The sequence below is a fragment of the Phaethon lepturus genome, unplaced genomic scaffold (assembly GCF_000687285.1).
Source record: "Phaethon lepturus isolate BGI_N335 unplaced genomic scaffold, ASM68728v1 scaffold2668, whole genome shotgun sequence".
In the NCBI taxonomy this organism is placed as follows: domain Eukaryota; kingdom Metazoa; phylum Chordata; class Aves; order Phaethontiformes; family Phaethontidae; genus Phaethon; species Phaethon lepturus.
In genome coordinates this window covers 2,662-24,148 of record NW_010556706.1, presented here as the reverse complement: position 1 = coordinate 24,148, position 21,487 = coordinate 2,662, and the positions used below count along the sequence as shown (strand labels likewise).

General features: G+C 40.5%; 1 protein-coding gene across 1 annotated transcript; it reads left to right on the top strand.

Moving 5' to 3' along the window:
- Positions 1–4,436: 4,436 nt before the first annotated feature.
- LOC104625011 (conserved oligomeric Golgi complex subunit 5-like) lies at positions 4,437–20,697 on the top strand (the record flags this gene model as incomplete). The annotated part of the gene is made up of 7 exons (XM_010292531.1): positions 4,437–4,547; positions 6,486–6,548; positions 7,358–7,461; positions 8,822–9,059; positions 19,363–19,439; positions 19,926–20,052; positions 20,618–20,697. Coding segments are annotated over 7 exons (800 nt in total), but the record flags the coding sequence as incomplete, so codon positions are not given.
- Positions 20,698–21,487: the final 790 nt, after the last annotated feature.

Genomic DNA, 21,487 nt, shown 5'->3' with positions numbered 1-21,487 from the left:
AATTGCTTCATGGTGAAAACAAAAATTTAAACCCAAAGCAATCTTATCATAGCATGTGTCTCAACATGTGAGATCAAATCCATGCTGTCAAACTACGTGTCTGTTCTCAGGTATTAAACATAGAGAAATGTAAAATAAAGAACACTTGACTTAGTTATATCCAAGACATATTTCCAAGGTTGGTCTACACAAAGGGGTGCAAATACATTTATAGGGTGAGAATTCATCTGACGTGACTTTAGGCAGTATAGATACCTGTACGTATCTGCAGTGTGGCTTTTGATTCCCGTTTGAGTTAGTGGAGGGAAATAGGTGCATACAGAGGGCATTTACTCTCTCCCTAAAGCAGGGTCTCTAATATAGGCTAGATTAATTACTCGGTGTAGGTGCTTATTTCTCTATTTGGTGGTTTCCTGCATGTGGTCAGGTGAATCATTCCTGAAATTTTCTGCATTGTGCAACTTACTGACCCAAAACGAGGCACCTGCAATCTCTGCAGGTGAAGCAGTGTAACCACATTAGTGTACTGAAGGACACAAACTGAAAGAAACTATTTTCCAGAAGGACTTCTGAACTTGATGAGAGCACTGTGCCATTCATGGCTTACAGTTTCTCAACCACTTCAGGCTGAAGCAAGTCAGATGGCTTTCAGTCAGCTTGTTGCTCTTCATGACACATTTTTTGTATCAGCTTCTAGAAGTGTCCTTTTTGGGTCAATAAACAACCCGATCTACTACTTAGTCCTCAGATTCTGTTGAACTAGATTAAAAAAAAAGTCTTCTAGCAAGCTTCCTCCAGCTAGTCAGCTACTGGATTGAACCTGCAAATTTCAACTTCCTGCCTTAGAGAATGACCTCATATACATGTAAGAAAGGCAGAACCTCCAGTGTTTCTTTCTCATTTTGGTTGAAAACAACTGCCCTTTGAGTTTTCTTGAAATGCTGTGTGTGACGGAAACTCATGTTCACATTCTTGAGGATACCACGATACCACAAGACACAGCCCTTGTCCTAGTTCCTGGGTGCATGATACAAAAGTCCTCGCTAATATTCGCTAGTGGGAGACTTCTCTTCCTCACTAGTATCTCATGTTGCCAGTGTGCCAGTAGCTCATGTTCGCAAAGGGAGTTCATACTGACGGGTCACCCATTGTAGAATTGCCACTTGCTGGGCAGTGGGGTGCCTGTGCTTTGCTAGTGCCCACGAAATTGCTGTAATAGTAGACAGACTCTGAGGTAAAAGCAGAAACAGTTTACCCAGCTAAAGTGAAGAGCGTAAGAAATCAATTGCTATACTTAAAGACAGATACAGAAAAGTGGAACAGTTACAGTCCTTGTTGTTACTGCTTATTCAGGTCTGGCTTCAGCATGGTTTATTTTGCTCTGTTTTCTTTTCAGCTAGCAGGCTCAGCTCCCAAGGTGACTGACAGTTCCCTGGAGATGGGATCTGGTCCTTCAGCTACTCTTTGTCTTTTAGTTGTTCCTTTCCCAAAATAGATTCTGATTTGGGATGAATTCACCCCTTCTGTCCTCCCTCTTCTGCTTGGCATAAATTCACACTCCTGGCCTTCTGCATTTCTGGATAAATCTAACTGATTAAAAAGGCAACAGATTTTGTCTCTAATGCGCTCATCAAAAAGAAGGCCCTTGGACTGTGTTTTGCAGCTGAGTGGATGTGCTAGGCTTCACACTTACTTGACTTAACCTATTTACACAGTGCAATCCCCAGCGGGCAGATAACGGTGGAAGAGTTCCATTACCACTGGGCTTAAATGCATAAGCTATGAACAGCACAGAACTTCAAAAGTACTTGCTATATAAATGAGAGTGATGGATGTGAATCATTGATAAAACACGGTACGATGGAAAATAAATTGAGGGATGATTTGTGACTAAAGTAAATGAGCCCTACGTGGGGTTTGTTGGAACTGGGTAGACACAATGATGGCATTTTTGTACCTGGATGCATGATTGTACAATGAATATTAGAGGTGTCAAGAATTCAGTCTGAGGCATTGGAATAGTGGAATAATGATAAACTACCTGAAATCCAGATATATGCCAGTGACAGTGTATGTCCATGAACCATGGTGGACAGAGTCAGTGCAGAACCTTCTTGCCTCAAGGCAAGGTCATTGAAGTCATTGTGGTGACAGCAAGAGATGGGAACGACCACTTGAGACTTCTGTTGTAGATGGTAGGGCACACCTACCCATGTAAGCGCCAGGTGCTCCCGTGATGGTAGGGCACACCTACCCCTGTAGGTGCCGGCTGTTCCCATGTCACACCTTCAGGAGAAGTGGTCCTAGGGAGCCCCGGGCTGCCCAGTTCCTACTGCTAGTTACAAGAGTTGAGTTTTCCAAGCCTTGCTGTAGACCAGTGATTTTATTTTAAGATAAACAAGGGATCAACACATCTAGCTGTTGAAGTTTAAATTGATTAATTTAAAGGAATTCAATATGGTAAACGATTTTAGAAAGGTTGGTTACTTTTAAGGCATTTTTATACTTTACCTGTGAAGCTGTTGCGCACTATTGCTGACTGCAAGAGTTGCTTGTTTCTGCAGAAGGGTTATGTTTGTACTTGTTATTTGTTTCACTTATCAGTTAAGCTTTTCTACCAGCAGAATAGACACAGTCTAATGATTTCATAATGTTTAAGAAAAAAAAAAAAAAGATTGTGAGACTTTTGCAGTAGACTCTGAGGAACTGAAATTTAAGTGATTAAGACGTAAAATTTTACTGTCTTAGTAGTGACTTTTATGTTTAATAGTCGATTTGAAAGGGTGTGAAAAAAAGGGTTATTGGGATTTGGGAGGGTGGTCTGCTGGATGGACGGGGGTTACTCTGCATAGCTATTTTGTTATTAATCTCTGAAGCTGTAAGTGTGAGAAGCAGAATGCTTAAAACCAGTCAGGTCTGTCAAATGGAAATATCAGGAAGGAAACGGAAATGTAAGTAGCTCACGTGGTGTTCTCATCAGGAAGGCAGAAAGGTGCTGAGATGATACATTTGTCAGCTAGTCTAAAGATGCATTCTGATGTCAAATAAATTAAGATACGTTGGAAAAGCTTTTTCCCTCTGCAAAGGCCTCAGAAACCTATTTATACTGAAATAATCCCTACGTTTGAAGAAAGGGGAATGTCACCTTAGTACTGTCAATAAACTTGAGTTCATGTGTGCTTGCAGGAACTTGTCTAAAACATTATTGGCAGTGCTGGCAAATACTAGATAACTTTGCTTGCATGGTATCTGTGTTTATGCTGAGTGGAAGGTATGAGCAGTACAAGAATCGTCTTTCACTAGTAAAGATTAACAGTTTCCCATAATTTAAAAATTTTCATGTTATGTTTGTTACTTTTGTTCCTAAACAATTGTTATTGTATATTCAGTTTTAGTTTAGGTGCCTTCAGTAGGACCTAGAACGGTGTTTAAGGACACACTTCATAAAAGTCTCTTGATGACTTGTTCAATGAGTTGAATATATTTTTACTGAGAGACTTTTGGAGCTAGGCATCTTCAGGAGTTTACTGGAGGATAATTTTGTATCCTGAAATATAGATAACCAGTCAGATAATTATATCTCAGTGAAGCCTTCTATTAATAACTATTCTTGTTGTCATATTTAGATGTACTTCTTCCAGAATTCACATAGCCTTTTGTGAATTCTTTGTATTTCTGCAGCTTCCAGTGCATAAGAAAATTTCTGTTTGTTTCCCAATTACAATTTATTTTATTTTAAATTATAAACATATGCTGTGGTATCCTTATGGGACTGTCCTGTAGTTAATTACTATTTCTGTATCACCCTGAAACTTTTATTTCAGTGGTAATGGTAAAAAATGCATGCTTTGAGGAGTTTAAATATGAAGAAATAATTTCTTAATTTTTGCTGAAAGGTTCATGCATAGAACCCTTTTTCATGACAGGGCTAGAAGTTTTGGTCCTCGCAGTTCAATTTTCCTGTTCATTGCAAGCCACTAATATGTACAAAGCTGTAAGCAATCCATTTGAAGAAACAGAGTTTTTAAGGAGAGGCCTGAATGGTTGTCAGAAGGACTGAGGGTATAGAGAAGAGCATACCCTTTTCAGTTCTGCTGCTAGTTTGTGTTGGATCCTCGGGTAGGTGACTTCCCCTGATTCTTAGATTACGAAGTTGAAGTTGTGCTGGGACTAGGTATCTCCAAGAGATCGGGGTCTGAATGCTGTGGTTTGGGAGCTGAGACAGCAGTCTCTCATGGTTCCTGTTCCTGTTCTTTCAGTTTGTATTATCTGGAGATGGAAATCATATGAACTAGGACAGGCGTTAAATGGAAGAACATTGGTACTGAAGACCTATGGCTTTCTACCATGGTCTGCCATTTAGTTAACTATAATTTTGTGGTGATGCGCTGTTTAAAGAGTTGGTACTGTTTTAACGTTTTCTTCAATCACTGCAGCTGTCTACTCAAGGAGATGCCAGCCAGGTCATTGGACCGCTCACAGAGGGACAGAGGAGGAACGTGGCTGTAGTTAATTCTCTATACAAACTGCACCAGTCGGTTCTGAAGGTAGACTTCCTTTGGTATTTCTCTTCTTGCCATAATATTAACTTCTTTTCTCTGTCGTATGCATATTCTCCCATTAGCTGATGAGAACACTGACAAATACAGCCCAATTTTGGGCTAAGAGCTGCACCCTGCTATGCATTTGTGCAAGTCTTTGAGACTTTGTTGGCCCTTGTAAGCATCGCTGTATCATAAATTGTCAATATTAGAAGAGAAGTGAAAGATGTGTTGATAGAGAATAATCACAACTCACAACTCACAGACGTTGCTTTGTGAGCCTAAACAATTGAACCCTTCCTGGTTTTTTTCTTAACAAATAAGCTCTGTCTTTGTACTGGTCAGCCTGATAGCCCTTGTCTGTCCCAGCCCAAGCTTATCTTTCTCAGAAGACCCTCACTGCTTTCCCACGATTGTGGCCAAACTGAAAAGGAGGAATGAAAGGGTGAAATCAAGAAAAGCAGCACCTCACAGATATCTCTGTGCATTGTTGTTGCGACCAAAGTCTGGCCTGGAAATGTTTTCAAGATTAAGCACAGTTACGAATAATTCCAATTTACTGGCTCAGTGATGCCAGTGCTTACACAGTCTCTGTAAATTAAAACAAACAGATACAGTGCTAGCTGTAGTTAATCGTGTTTAAATCCTAGCCTGATTAGAAAAAAGATCATGAGTACTCCTGACTGTGGATATGTTTAAAGAATGTTAAAAAATGCTAAAAAGCCTATAAAATTTGCTTGGATTTTGCAAACAGATGGTAGATCAACTTTCAAGTCTGCTTTCTGTGATGTATTTAGTAATGAACCTCACGTGCCTTAGTGTTGGAGGGAGATCTCATATGATTCAGTCTTTGAGTTCAGTACTTATCTGGCTTAAAAATACTATTGTATATCATGTTCATAACTGCAAGGAAATTGGTAGAATATTCCTCAAATGATTCCTTGACTTTCAATTCTAATATCATTGTAGCTGTACATAAACAGCTGTTTAATATGTAGTACCGTTATCCCAAAAGTGGGATCGTATACCCGGTCTGCAACACGCCAATATACACACAGAGTAGAGGTATTTTATTTATAGCATATTTGCACAGATATGGGTGCTGGTTGGTATTCCACGAAGCTATCACACCACACAGAGAAGTCACCACATATTTATCCCATTACACAATTAGAAAAAACAATAGAGAACACTCCCAAGTTTACATTCATTGGCTAGTAATTACCACATTGCGCATATTTAAATTATCGCACATGCTCCTAGAAAGTGTGGGGGGGACACCTAATTTGCATAGTCCCTCAGTTGAGTCGGCGGTCGCGATCTCCCCTTGCCACCTTTACCCCAGTTCCTGTGGATTCTGCTGACCTCATGACAGTTCGTTTTTCAAGAGTGCAGGAACAGCTAAGTCTTCGTGGTTTACTGCTTGAGTACAAATACTTCTTCATCTTCTTGACCACCAGATCTGGTTTCATTCATCTTTTTTGATTGTGTTAACTCCTACCAACCTGAACACTAGAGTCTTCCATTTGCTTCAAATATCAGTATTATAACAGTCATAATACTGAGAAAGAACATCCATTCCTTCAAATATTTGCCATAGAGCTGCTTGTATAGTTCCCCATAAATTCTATACTTAGAAGTGCGAGAATACACCATTTATTTTTATCCTGATTCTGTTAACCCTTCAGCTAAATGTCAGTTGAACTCAACTGAATCATTTCTTTGCCAAGGCAGAAGCACAGTGCATAGGAAACCTGAGAGCAAAGGACTGATACCGGTGCATTGAAAATTCCGTTTGTATAAAATACATTTGATAGTTATCTATACCTATGTAAACCGCTCATTACTAAGAATAACTCAGTACGTTTTTAAATTAAATTAAATGTTATGTATTTTAATCATCTGTTGAACGTTGACTATTAACAACGGCTTTAAAATTTTTAGGTCATTACCAATCAGAGCTCATTTCCAGCAGCCGCTGAGCAAACAGTGACAACTGCCTTAAAGGTAAATGAATGTCCATGTGCTGCAGGGATAGGGCTGGGCTTTGCCTTGTGTGTTACACTTAAAATGTGTGCTAATTTTCACAGATATTATTTTGTGTATGTATATGTTAGTCAAAGATATACAGATATTCTGAAACTTATATTTTGTTGTATCTGCAGCTACATATATGCATGTGCCAAATCACTGCTGCAGTAACATTTGTATTCAAGAATATTCTCCTACTGGTCGGAACCCAGATGTCATCTGACTGTGAAAATAAATGTCTTTATCTGCCGCATTCACACAGCAATAGCTAGATCCTTCATCACCCCCATCTTCCCCCTGACACACACGTAAAATTATGAACTTTATGCTACCTGGTGCTTTTTGGGGTGGGGGTGTGTGATGTGGATGGCCATGCAGCCCTCTGTGGATGACAGCTATCCACATCTGTGCACTGGTCTGGGAGGGGTTGTGTGCAGAGGGACGAAGGGGAGCTTGCGTTCCTGGGGAATGAACGGCTGAACGAAGTCTGTGCACCAACACATGCACGTTTACAAACCAGGAGTGCCAGGTTGCTGTGCACCATTTTGAAGAAAGGCTTTACATAAAAGCAGTAAACAGCCTTATTTCTGTACTTTACTGGTAAAATCAATTAGAGAGAAATGTTATCTTAGGCTTTTGTCCTCCTATTTAGCAGTTTCTAACACAGAATAAATAAAAAGCACTGTTGAAATGAACTGTTTGTCAAGGCAGTTTTGAGGTGTCAAAATGCAAATGCTTCTAGTTTCTATTTCGTTGCTTCTGCCTTTTTCTTTTTCTATTTTTAGGCAGTCCATGATCTAATGGGTAGTGCTGTTCAACCGTTACTGAACTCTGTAGGAGATTCAGTAGAAGCTATTATCATCACTATGCACCAGGAGGATTTTTCTGGGTAACTAGAAGTGTTTTTTAAATTTACCATTGCTTTAGTAAGATGTCCTGCATTTGCATAATAGATTGTTATTGCCACAATGTCCTTGGAGCAGGAGCTCTTGTTTATTGAGGGGAAGGCGATGCTTTATGGTCAGTGAACACAGAAAGCAGAATTACACCTATCTATTAAGTAGAGTCTGTCTTCTTCCCTTTTTTATTTGCATGTCTGTTGAATAAAAATAATTTTAAATAGAAAAATAAAGCCAAGCAGAGGCCATTTTTGTCCTTTAAAAAAACCCTTTTGCTTTCAAAATCTATATTTTGTGGACAGTCTTCAGAACGGTCAATATTCTTGTTTCTCAAAATAAAGCATATAACTTCTGATTCAAAATTACACAGAAATTTTTCTAAAGTATTACTGAATATGAAATGCTTCAAAAAATTTATTTTATTGAAAGCACAGCTTTAGTGTATTATGCTATTTTCCCATAATATTTTAATTAAAATTTCCAGTATTCTTTGTCTGCAAAGATCTTGAGTCCTATCTATAACTGAGTCTTCCTTCCTGAGCGTTATTTTGGTTGTTATCTCTCTTCTGACATTGCTTATATCATCATCAGATGTCCTGTTTTCTGTCTTGGAGATTCACTGAAAATAGTATATGTTCAGAGGTGTTTTAAATTTTCCTTTTGACTGTACAAAAAAAAAAAAAAAAAAAAAGACCCTATCCATCTTTCTTTTGCCACCAGCAGCAAAATACCTCTCTAGTTGGATAAACTGATTCCAGCCAAAGACTAAGTTTTGTCAGGTAGCCTGCATGCTCAGGTTCCTGACTTTGGAAGAGCTCTTTTGCCTGATGGTGATTCAAAGAAAGAGGTGATTGATTTCTGTGTCCTATAGCTTCTGTGCTGCTTCTGTGATAATTAAATTGACTTTATAATCCTGGGTTTGGAGCAATCTAGGAAACTAATTCTATACAGAGAACAGGTGTGGGATAGACTAAACTAGTAACCCTGTGACATGTTCTTGTACTTTCTGATCCAGTATTAGAGTTTCAAATCAACAACTGGGGCATTAAATTTAGGGGCTGGATTTGAGATTCACGCTCCAAACTGGTGGAGGCTCTGTAAGTTTGGTAGGAGTGGGGTGATTTCCTTTTATCTTATTAGGATGGGAATGGCTGATAAAGAGATATTTTTTTACTACAGTTTCAGAAAGAGATACATGCTCTTTATTCTGAGCAGAAATGAGACTCTACAATTCATGGCATGACTTTGTGGGGCAGGAAAAAAATTAAAAAGAATCCAGTAGTTTTTGGTTGTGTTTTAAAGATTAATTTAGCTGTCCCCATTTCTTTTTTCTTTTCTTTTTTTTTTCAGATCGTTATCCAGTTCAGGAAAACCAGAGGTCCCTTGTTCTCTGTACATGAAAGAATTACAGGGTTTTATAGCAAGAGTCATGAGCGACTACTTCAGACATTTTGAATGTTTTGACTTCGTCTTTGATAACACTGAAGCCATGGCTCAAAGAGCAATTGAACTTTTCATTCGCAATGCCAGTCTAATAAGGCCCCTTGGTGAAGGTGGGAAGATGCGGCTTGCGGCAGATTTTGCACAGGTACCTTAATACTGATTTCTGCTTTTTACTGTTAACTTTGCTGTGTTCGCTGAAAAGTATCAATACTTTTGTTCCCATCAGCGTATAAACAGGCAGTTGTAGAGATTGGTGCATTCCAGCTCTAAACATCCTCTCGAGTGAGGTGCTGTATCCTGAGAAAGGCATCCGCTAAGTAGCTGAAGATCCCTCAACACCGTAAGGCACACTCAGGGAGGTCTGACAGCTTCCTATCAAGTGACTGTTGCATTTAAATTCAGCTGCGTCTCGACATTTTATCCTGCTTGTCTGACCTCTTTGGAACGTCCATCATTTGCCACCGTTCATTCGCTTCATTCTTTCTTTCTCTTCTAATGGAATGGTGTGTCACTTTCTTAATCGCTTTATATATCACCGTGCCCACAGTGGTTAATTGCTAACTCAGCTGCCCAGCAGTGTAGGAGACAAGCTAAAGAAGTACTAACACCCTGTGGAAGAACTGCCCTTTCGGTTACAGAAGGGCAGTTTTCTTGTGGGGTTCTCTTCATGGCCTGATTGACTTATCTGCCTCTTATCTTCACCTGGCTCTTAGACTGGACTAAAGCACAAAACAAATTTCCAGATTAATATCCACTACCTGTCTGCATTATCTGCTATATTCAAAATTAATTCATCAAGAGTAACACTGTGATTAACTTGCCAAAGAATACAGCAGCCTAGATTACACCTAGATTGGTGTGAGGGTCCTGGTTATTATTATCCAAGCGGAAAAGGGAATTAGCACCAGCTGTCTACATACCGAGTGCTGCTTTTTGCTTGTAGGTGACTGAGGTGGGAGAGGAAGGCAGGGAGGGAGGAATCCCTGCCATCTCCGTTCCTGCTTGTGGCTGCTTTGTATCTTTTGCCTGTGGGTTACACACTTCTGAGTAAAGTTTTTGTATTCATTACTCAAGAGTAGCAAATCGGCCTTTAACCATAGAAGTTAGGGGAAGTTTTCAATTGCTTTTAGTAGGAAGGTTCTGTTCCCTTCTCTATTTTGAAGACACTGATACAGAATTGGAGGAAAAAAGAAGACGCTTGACTCCTCTTCTGGAAGGAATATAGATGATTTTTGTAATTTATGCTGCAGTACTAAAGTAATTCATACAAATTTGTGAAGTATCTTCACCTAATTCTATAGTAAAGAGCATCTGATCTAAGCACCTATTATAGTAATACTAAAAATATCACTAGTTTATCTTTTTTAAACACTTATTTTTCTCATCCTGACACAGGCTGCCTTTTAAGTGAAAAATGAAGGTATGTTTTCATCTGAGTGTAGGGGGATTTGTGTGCTCTTCCCCACTGTGCTGCATATAACTTCTGAATGGTCAACTGTGTGAAGATAAATATTCTGATTTCTTTTGTATTGTAGAAGAAAAAAAAGTTTTTTCATTCATTCTTGTCCACTGCCTTCAACTGTTGCTGCATCTGGGGGCTGCCTTGTGTTTTCTCATCTTCACATTGCACCATATTTTTGGCTTGTTTAGACATGGGCCTAAGACAAGAACTGGCTGTGTCCCACCAGCCCCATACAGCCACCTCAATGCTCACTCTGTGCCTTTGAGCATCGCTACACAGAGCTCCTTAAGGTGTCCCAGGATGCACGGGGGATGTAGTGTCCAGAATAGTCTGGACACTATATCCTGTTGCTCGGGATAACAGAAAAAGGACTGAAATGTTTGGTATATGAAACCTGCCTTTTATCTATGTTTTCTGGGGAGTGTCTGCCCCTCCTGAAAACTTGGTGGTTTTGGGGAACGCGCCCATGACACCAGCTCCTGGTAGCCCCACTGGGGAGGTTGTAGCTGCTCTGACCCAGCCAGGAGTCCTGGGCACATTTGCTGAAATGTGGCTGTAATCCTGAACAGGACTCAGTTCATTTGCACACTCTCGTTCCCATAGCACCTGGCTTTGCCGAGGAAAAGACTTGATTCCTCCAAAGAGAAGGGGAGGTTGCCATTGCTTTGGGCTGAGGAGAGCAGGGAGCAGGTATTTAGCTGGGCCTTGGGCTTGATGGGAAAGATAAATTTTTCAAAGTGGCCATAAATACTGTGTGAAGAGTTTTTTCAGTCCCAGAAAAGCACTGCATTGTTGGATTAAAGCCAAACTCAAAGGAAAGGACCTGCCTGGAAAGACACTCTGTGTGTAGGAGGAGGTTTGTTTATAAACCGTTTTTACTTGTGCTCTGTCTTATAGAGTCATTTTGAATTTTTACTCAGAATGAGTTACATGTTCCTGCTTAAAACTTGCTTTTGAGATCTAAAACCCCTTTTGGTGTTTTGGGGTTACTTGCAAGCAAAAGACCTGGGCAGAAATCTGTCCAGAAGCTTTGATTAATTTGCGGTCCAATTATAAACATACATGCAGTAAGTCAAATAATCTTGGATTGCATCAGATTTTGGGTATCTCGTGCTTGTGCATATTTCTTTCAGGGCATTCAGAGTTAGAGTTACAGCTGCCTTATACTCAGCAGAATAGCTTTGGCTGAGAGTCAGATTTGAAAATTTTTGCACTGGAAACGTGTTTTACTGATGACTTGCCTTAAAACAACAGAGGGGGAAAACTGAGGCTTCAAGTTCTCTTCATTCAGAGCTGGGTTTGGCGAGGTGCACAACAGCCAATTTTCTTGGCTAAGGCTCAACTACTTACACAGTTAGGAATTATTGCTGTAATTCTGTTGAATAATGTCTTATCCTGTTTCCAGTGTCAGTATTGCATTTTGCTATTTTGTGCATTACAGATATTTCAGTAGTAAGACTAGTTGTGTGCTAGTGTGGCAGCTGTAAACAGAGGTATGACAGGCTTGAAATATGCCTGAATATCATTAATATGATTTCATGAAGATCAGTACTTACAGGAACACAGAAATATTTTAAGCCCTAGAAAATGTCTGCAGTGCTGCAAGGTTATTATCACATACTGTGCTGTTCCTTGGGACTCGCGTTGTTTGCAATATTTCCAGTCTACAGGCTGAATTCACCATGCTCTTGGTTTTCATGCAGGCAATTGCTCAAGATTACTTTTCGCTCCACTCCTATGAATTCCAGGATCAGTTTGTTTTCTTTTGTTTTTTAATGTTTAAGGTGACCATAATTCAGTATTCACATATGTAATACCAAATTTCACTTTTTAGAATTATAGAATAGTTTGGCTTGGAAGGGACCTTTAAAGGTCATCTGGTCCAACTCTCCTGCAGTGAGCAGGGACATCTTCAACTACATCGGGTTGCTCAGAGCCCCATTCAACCTGACCTTGAATGTTTCCAGGGATGGGGCATCTACCACCTCACTGGGCTACCTGTGCCAATGTCTCACCACACTCATTGTAAAAACTGTCTTCCTTAGATCTAGTCTAAATCTACCCTCTTTTAGTTTAAAACCATTACCCCTTGTCCTATTGCAACAGGCCCTGGTAAATAGTCTGTCCCCATCTTTCTTATAAGCCCCTTTCAAGTACTGGAAGGCTGCGATAAGCCTGCTCTTCTCCAGGCTGAACAACTGAACTCTCTCAGCCTGTCCTCATAGGAGAGGGGTTCCATCCCTCTGATCATCTTGGTTGCCTTCTTCTGGACCTGCTCCAACAGGTCCATGTCTTTCCTGTGCTGAGGCCTCCAGAGCTGGATGGAGGACTCCAGGTGGGTTCTCAGCAGAGCAGAACAGAGGGGCAGAATCCCCTCCCTTGACCTGCTGGCCACGCTTCTTTGGATGCAGCCCAGGATATGGTCAGCCTTCTGGCTGTGAGAGCACATTACTGTCCAGCTTTTCATCCACCAGTACCCCCAAGTCCTTCTTCTTGCAGGGCTGCTCTCAATCCCTTCATTTCCAAGTCTGTATTGATACTGGGGCTTGCCCCAACCCAGGTGCAGGACCTTGTTGAACCTCATGAGGTTCCCATGGGCCCATTCCTCAAGCTTGTCCAGGTCCCTCTGGATGGCATCCCGTCCCTCAGGCGTGTCAACCTCACCACCCAGCTTGATGTCATCTACAAACTTGCTGAGGGTGCCCTCGATCCCGTTATGTCATTGATGAGGTATTAGAGAGTACTGGTCCCAATACAGACCCCTGAAGGACACCACTCATTACCAATTTCCATCTGGACATTGAGCCATTGACCACTACCCTCTGGATGCGACCATCCAAACAATTCCTTATCCACCGAATAGTCCACCCATCAAATCCATATGTCTCCAATTTAGAGAGAAGGATGTTGTGGGGGACTGCGTCAAAGGCCTTACAGAAGTCCAGGTAGATGACATCAGTAGCTCTTCCCTTGTCCACTGATGTGGTCATTAAATCACAGAAGGCCACTAGGTTGGTCAGGCAGGACTTGTCCTTGGTGAAGGGCAATTAAGACTTTCAATTCAGTACTAGTCAGACTGAAAAAAATGTTCTCCTGGAGGCAAGCAATCCAGCAAGCCCTGATGGTTTTTCAACATTTTTCTGCTGAAATGGGGAGTTGTTTCTGGGGGATACAAGGGGACCTTTTAACTTGCTTGGTATTCAGAATTGTTACAGCACTTACTTACACTTAGGCACACTTTGGGATTGGTAGCTTATAGTTCAGGCCATTCTAAAACCCAATGAAAGTGCTGGACAATGCAGCAAAGAATGAAATAATAATCAAAATCAAGTGAGAATTGTATTTAGAAGAAACAAGGAATCTACAGTATTATTTGGCAGGGAAATTAGTAGTCTGCTACATAAAGTTTGTAAACTGATACAGGAAAATAGCTGTTTATTAAAAGCAAATACACATCACAACTGCATTGAAATAAACTAGTCTGGAAATTGCAAAGACTAAGTAATCTTTATGCTTCATGGCATGAAGGCATGACATGATTTCCCGTCTTTTCATAGTACGGGTGTATGTTTGGAGTGACATACAAGGCAGGAGCCACTGTCTATGCCAAGAAGCCCATCTCATGTCATGACTGATTATTTTCAGCCTTGTCAAGTGAACTATTTTTATTAGTCCTGTTTGAGTTAATACTATTCTATATATACCTTCATATATTTCTTATCTAGGTGTGATTTATAATTGAGTTTTTTGGCATTGTTCAGTACTGTGTTCAAACAGTTTTGATGGGTCATAGTTAACACTGACAACAACTCTTCAAGTCTTTATCAGTAAATTACTGCAAAGTGTTTTGGTTTTATTGAATTTTCCTAGAAAAATGTTTTTACTGTAGAAGTTGACAATGCTAAATTCTAGTGCAGAAGAAATGTTTCTTCTCTGTTGGTTAGTCTATGGACAGAATCTGGTTTCCTGATTCAATATGTGGCATTAAAACAAGAATATTAGGCATTTGGATTTTTAAAAATGTAAACAGATTTGCTCATTTGATCAAACGTGATGATACAAGTGTAAAAATGCTTTTTATCATTTTCCCTAAAAAATTTAGTTTCTAGTTTCTTGCTGAGAAATCAGAGAAGCAGGATGCTGTAATCACAGGTTTAGGCATAAGGATGGAAACTACTAAAGCTAAAATGCATTTAACGTTTAATGCTAACTATCTTACGGGAAGGGGGAAATTATTTTCTGATGTGTGTTATTTTGGAGGTATTACAGCTGAAGGATTTACTTAAACATCAGCCATTTTGGAATTGGTGCATGGGGGAGAAATCAAATTCCACATCCCTTCAAGGCCAGCTTCTTTCATGTAATAGTTCCGAGCTCTTCTGCTCCCTTGCTTGTTAAAGCATTCTCTCCTGGTGAATGGCTAGAGAAAAGCATTTTGAGTTAATATTTAAAAACTTGGAATTCATCTTGGCCAGGAGGAAATATAATTGCTAAAAATTTAATGTTAAGATTTTCCAACTGAAAAAACAGCTGTTTAGTAATGAGAGATCTTGAAAATACCACAATAGGCACTAAACAATAGCTTCGCTATGGGGTTTTTCAAAGTGCTCTTCAATATATATGCATTATCTGTATCTGGACTACGAATTAACTTCACCCTTGGGTTGCTGAACATAATCCAATTAGAGAAGCCAGCCATGTGATGTATTTTTTACAATATGACTAGCCAGTGAATAGTTCAACAGATAATTGATCACCTAGCCATGGGCTATGGCAGGGTCATATAAGAAGAAAAGATAATATAGCTTTTTTAGGCTTAGAGAGCAAGAATCATTGAGAAGAAGCATATACTGGGCAGGAGCCTGCCACTGTGTTCTGCGAAGCATAGCAAAATAACATGACTAAATCATGGAAAAGCAATAGGTTTTGAACAAAGTTAGAAGAAGCGATGCAGAGTCATAAGGCCTTTTTCTGTTCTAGCTGTCCCTTCTTTTCCAGCCAGCACGTGCACTTCCAACTACTTTTCTTGGATCCTGTGCTAATCATTATCTCACATTAGTCAATGAAGCCTCTGTGGTTGCAAATTACTCCTTAGACACCAGATTTGTCACTGAATTTAACCTGGACATCTGAATTTTCAAATTTACAGTCTGGGAGAGAAATTTGGAAAAGGAACAAAAAATACTGCTCATCTGTACATATGTGAAGCTCGTAGGACGTGGCTGTATGAAAGGCCTTGCACATGCCATATAAACACTGGCTTGCAGTCAGCCAAAAACATCACCCGACCTGTAAAAGCTCACCAACATGCTTTGGAAACTAAGCTGTGTATCATAGCAAAAGCTGCTACAGTAAAATGAATCAACAGTTGATGCAGCTTCAGGTGATGACAGGAAGCAAAACCGAGAAGTGATGTAGGCTCTATCCTCTGCCCAATTCCAGCGCCTTAAAAACAGCAGCTGTTCCCAGCCGAATGGTTCCTTCTCAGCACCTCCTCTTGGGCCAGCAGTGCCGGCCGGCTCGACGCTCGGTGGAGACACACAACCCCGCACAGTGGGCCTGCAGAAATGAATGCTAACAGCAGAAGGATGCTGTAGCACCTCACTGCATCGCTGGGCTCAGACAAAGAGCTAAAATTCAAGAGAAGAAAACAATCTTAGTTGTTATGTGAAATATAGTTTTTATTGGAGAAGTTGGGTTATAACACATAGCAGACTAGTGCTGTAAATTAAAAAAAAAAAAGTTTCTGTGGTTTATGTACATTTTTACCACATTAGTTTTCACTCATTCCCACTCTTCATGAGTCAATTTGAGATGGTATAGTATGCTGCAAAGCTTAAAAACAATTTTCTTCTTTGGCAACTAGTACTTCACGAATCAACCATCTGCTGCCATTAAATCTATCTAGTTTGAGCAATACTAATAATTTCCTACAGTGAATAAAGGTTGAAGATGAAGTAACAGAATTTTCCAAAGTAAATTTTATTCATTAGTACTTAAGACTAAAAAAGTTGATTTATGGAAACTGCCAAGTATGTTCAAGAGAAATAATTTAAATTTGTTTTGATAAGGAATTGATCAAGCTGTAGAAAGTCTAATTTACATCTCATTACATCATATTATGTTTCAGGAGTGAAACAATCATTTAAAACTTATTAAGCAAAATTATAGTTCGCTGTGCTGGGATTCCTTTCCCCTCATGAGTACAGTTTGATCTGTGCATCTCTGTTTCCACAAGTCAGAGGGGCAGTTTGTTGCCTGCTATCAAATTCTCTAAAGCACCTAAACCAATTATCTTCTCCCTGGTTCTTCACAGCTACAAGCCTGCGGCTCTCACCAGAGCTGGGACACGGGCTCCTGCAGTGTATCAGTTACTTCCTAGCCAATATTGATGCCTGAAGAGAAGCTCTGAAAAAAATCAGTCTTGCTCCCATTTGTTTTTCACAGTCCGTAGGGTTCTTGTATCGTGGTGCAGCAAAGCCTGCTTAATTAGCTCCTCTCTTCAGCCACTTGCTGCTGATCCCGTGCAGCAGACCAGCCTCTTGGCTCCCATACGTGCTCAGAAGTATCCCGAGGGACCTGGGGAAACAACATGCTGAACTTGCTCTAAGCTTCATCGCGGTTTGGAGCTGGAGCACCTCCCTGCCGGAGAACCTGCCCAGGGAGAACCTGCCTGGGTTCTCCCTCTGGGGAGCGTGCACCCAACCTCACGCCCTTGTGCTGCCCAGTTCACACACAGCGCAGCGGCTGATGGCTCCTCCTCAAGGGTGGGGAAGTTGGCTTCCACGGCATGCCTTCCGCACTGTCTGGTGGTCAGCCTGCTTGCTCAGGAACTGCAGAGCTGGGCTGTACTTGCTCTTCAGCTGAAGAAACAGGTACCCTTTGTGCCTGCGTGCGGAAGAGGTGACCTAGCCCTCAGGCTGTGAGGGTTAGGGGGCACAGGGCAGGGGTCCCACCCAGATGTAGGAAAAGGGCCAGTTAGTAGCCTAGACTAGAAGATTGGGGGGCTGGAAGGGCAGCAGGCAGGAGGGAGCCTGGCTGTTGCCCAGGACTGGAGCATTCATCTGAAAGCAGAAGACAAAGATCCTTATTTCCACTTCCTGGATACACTTTCTGCTTCTGCGAGTTTGTCCTCAACACAGAGTGTAGATTTCAAGTGGCCTGGAAGTGCTTGATGTGAGGCATGTACTCCCAGGTTTCTAGGCTCAGGGAGTGGCTTTGCACTGCCTGCAGGCTAGCTCTGTGGGGCTTTCCCCATCGCCTTTCAGAGGTGCCCTCCTCTCCTTGCCTATAGAGGATGTGTAGGTGCATGAGTGAAGCCCTTTGGTTTTCCCACCTTTGCCTGATCCAGTGTCATGTAGGTGGACACTCCTACAACATGACCCACCTGACCTGTTTTAGATGTCTGCCTCGGGGAAAGATGCATCACACTCCAGGACTGGCGATTTCTCTCCATTGAGTATGAAGAGAACCTGTAGATGTTGAGAAGTAGGTGAGATGACTCCCATCCTGCCACCTGCTGTTTAAGATAGCTGCCTGAAGTGTATGGCCTTGATTTGCATTAATAGCTAATTTAATTTCTTCTGGTTTTAGATGAATTATGGCATCGTAGTTCACCACACCATCTTTCTTGTTTGTGCTGGAACCCCAGCATAGTTACTGGCTTCACGGCCCAGCAGCCAGCTCTGTCTGAGGAAATGCTGAAATGCTGCAGCTGGAAAGAATAATAGTATTAAAGACTTCACTGTAAATAGCATTTCCTGATCATCATGATAAAACAATAGAGATTGTTTTATCACAAACACTTTGAAACTTGTTCAGCAATGTTACTTAAATGGGAAGCTACTTGTATGGTGTTTTTGATCTTGTTATTTATTTTAACTCTTGTCCTTTGAAACTTAGCTCAATTATGCATTACGTGGAAATCAAAGTCTGAACAGTCTTTCAAGTTGAGGATTTTAAAAAACATACGTGGAGAATAAAGATTGCATCCCTCTGATGACTGACACTTCAGGAATACAAAAAATAAAGACTTAATTTATACCTGGATAAAATTACTTTACCTATGGGTTTTTTTGATTGATGGTGTTTGTGTTAGTGCACATATTAACTGAAATTCTGCCATGTAATGTTCATGTTCAGTCTGCAATCTGGAAGTGAAATTCTTCTTTCTCACTTCTGAGTCCTCACTGTTAACGAAGAGCCTGTGACAGAATTTAGTCTCACATGAATGATGTAAAAACCGAACAGAGCCTGGCTCTTGTTCAAAAAGGCAGGTGAACTACGTAGTGCTTAAAAAACAAACTGTTTTAAAAATGTTTGTTATTATCTGCTGTAACTCAGAGACTGAACAGTATGAAAACGAGTATGAAAGTAATGTTACTGATGCTGTCTTGCCTGTGATTCCGTATGACCCTGTGGCAATAGTTCCTAGCTGCCTTCTATCTAATTGGCACAGGTTTTGTGCCTCAGAATTTGGGGCTGAGTATTCAAGAAGGAATCACCTTAACCTTGTCCTTTGCCAAAGGAAAGGGTGCCTAGCTGAAATGGGTATGCATTTTCACTACTTCAGAAGTGGTTTGTGGAGACCTGCCTAGATTTGCTTTCTTCCCAGACTGAGATCAGATTTTGGGGATGTTGGCATAAATGCTTCATCAGGAAACTCATTACTAACAAAATTAGTCTGCTGCAAGAAACAAAGCTTCAATCTCAGAAAGCTCAGGAGACCCTTCCTGTGCTTAGCCATGGACTGTCGCCATTGTTTGTCAAGGGATGCTTACTGTGTTGCCAAGAATAAGGCAAAAGTCTTAGTTTGGGCAGTGGAGTATGAAAGGAAAAGATAGCTTCTTGTCTCAATTGCAGCCACCAGCAAGAATTTGATAACTTGGTCTACAAGTCTGGAGTATTGCTTAAAGGCAGGCTATTTCAATACCAAATTTTATATTTTGGGACAATCTAATTCAAATTAAAATGTTTATGTTTATAGATGGAGTTAGCAGTAGCACCACTGTGTCGGCGAGTCTCTGACCTAGGAAAATCTTACAGACAGCTGAGGTCATTCAGGTGAGTTGCCATTGCAAGACCTAGCAATTGGCAGTATGACCAAACTGTATTTCAAAACTGATTTATTACCTCGTGTTAGTTCTGCCTGAACCAAGAGGTTTTTTGGCAACACCCACCTGCAAATTAGAAATAGATTAAAGTTCTTTTATACTTTATGCAGAGTATAACTATGATTTTGTCATATAGATCATGCAAATGTTTGGCCAAACTGTACCTTTTTGTGTTGCTTTTTTGTATGACAGTGAGTTCTATAGTTTCCTTAAGTCTTTTCACTGAAATATAATATTTACAGACCTGTGTTGTTTAATTACAATAGGCAACTTCTGTAAACTTTTACAAACTGAACCTGTGTTGAAAACCTAAGATGCAGACTAGTGAAAAAAAATCAGATTATCTTAACGCAATATTGCCACCATATAGGCATTTTTCTAATGCATAAGCTAAGCTTTTTCTTCCTTTTACAAGTATATTGTTACATTTTTCCAGACCACTGCTGTTCCAGACTAGTGAGCATATTGCCAGTAGCCCAGCTCTGGGAGAGGTTATTCCATTCAGCATTATTCTTCAGTTCTTGTTTACAAGAGCACCATCAGAGTTAAAATCACCCTTCCAGGTAATGAGATCAACCTGTGTTTTCTTTTGAGATGTCTTAAGGAGGAATGAACATTGTAGTTTGCCCTATTTATTTTAGTTAAAAAGCATTGAAGCTCATACTTTATATGGTTTGTTGGCTTTTGCTTTTATTGTGGCAAAGGTGTTATGGTCATTGACTTCATATTTTGATTAATTAACTGTAGGATGACAATAACCTGATTTTAAGTAGCCTCTCAATTCTTTAATATTCTGTCAGCTCATAAAAGAAATTGCAGGTCTTATCCCAGACTGCAAATTGCCTCGATCCTGCTCATATAAGATGCAGGAAATCTAGATTCAAACCCCTGTCAGAACTGGGCAAACAGCTGATGCAGGAGTTCATCTCTGAGCTCCCAAATAACATATTGGGAGGTTTCTGTTGATTGTCTCTGATTCCTTAACTCATTCTATATCACGGCAGTATTTGACGGCAGAGAGCCTCATATGGCCTTCATTTATGTCATCTTTGATTCTGAAATTGGTGTGTGTGTTTCCTTTTTCACATTTATGTATAATCCGTGTGTGTTTGTGTTTCTCTGTATCAGAGGGCTGAGTGGTCCATTGCCCGCTACTCCCAGTGGCTTGATGATCATCCATCTGAAAAAGACAGGCTTGCTCTCATACGGTAAAAATCATGCTTCTTTCTTCTCTACATGTATGATAATGGAGCCGTAACTTACCTGCACAACAGGACTGGTCTGGAAAAGTAAAAAAAAAAAAAGTGCTATAGGAGGTGTATCATAAATACCATTACTCTCTCTCCACTAATGGAATGAGTTGAAAAATGGGTGAATATATAAACTGCACACTCCCCTCCACCACCTGTATCCAAACCCTCCAGTTGGAAAGAGCACATAATCCTCTTGCAAAAGAAGGAAACCATGCACAATGACGGTTTAAATGAATACTGTGTTTTAGCAAAACTGCCTCTCTCATCTGTTGGAAAGTCAAGGCTGCAGCTGTTCTGTCTTCTGTATCAGGAAAGAGAATCTTTGGAAGCTTAAACAGTGCAAATGTAAGTAGGAATTTAGAAATGGAAGACCCTTGTTACAGCCCTGTAATGTTATTCTTAAGCAAATCAGCCCAGGATATTTAGGAGATGATAATTACGTCAGATTTTTTAAATCTTCCTAGGGTAGATGACTTTATAGCTAGATACTGTTTTGCATCTTAAAATGTTAGGAAAAGTTATGAAGTGTCTTGTTTTTCAAAACAAGCAGGTTTTTAAAGTATGTTAGAGAGAACAGATGTGTTGTCTAAACATGACAGAACCAGCATGAGGATCCTCTGGATTCAAGGCTTGGATGATCATTTGGCTCCTAACACCCTCTTACAGCCACCTTCTCAGTGTCCTGTCCTGACCTTGGTGTCACCCACTCTGGTGACACGGGAAAGGTTATCACACAGAGCTGTGC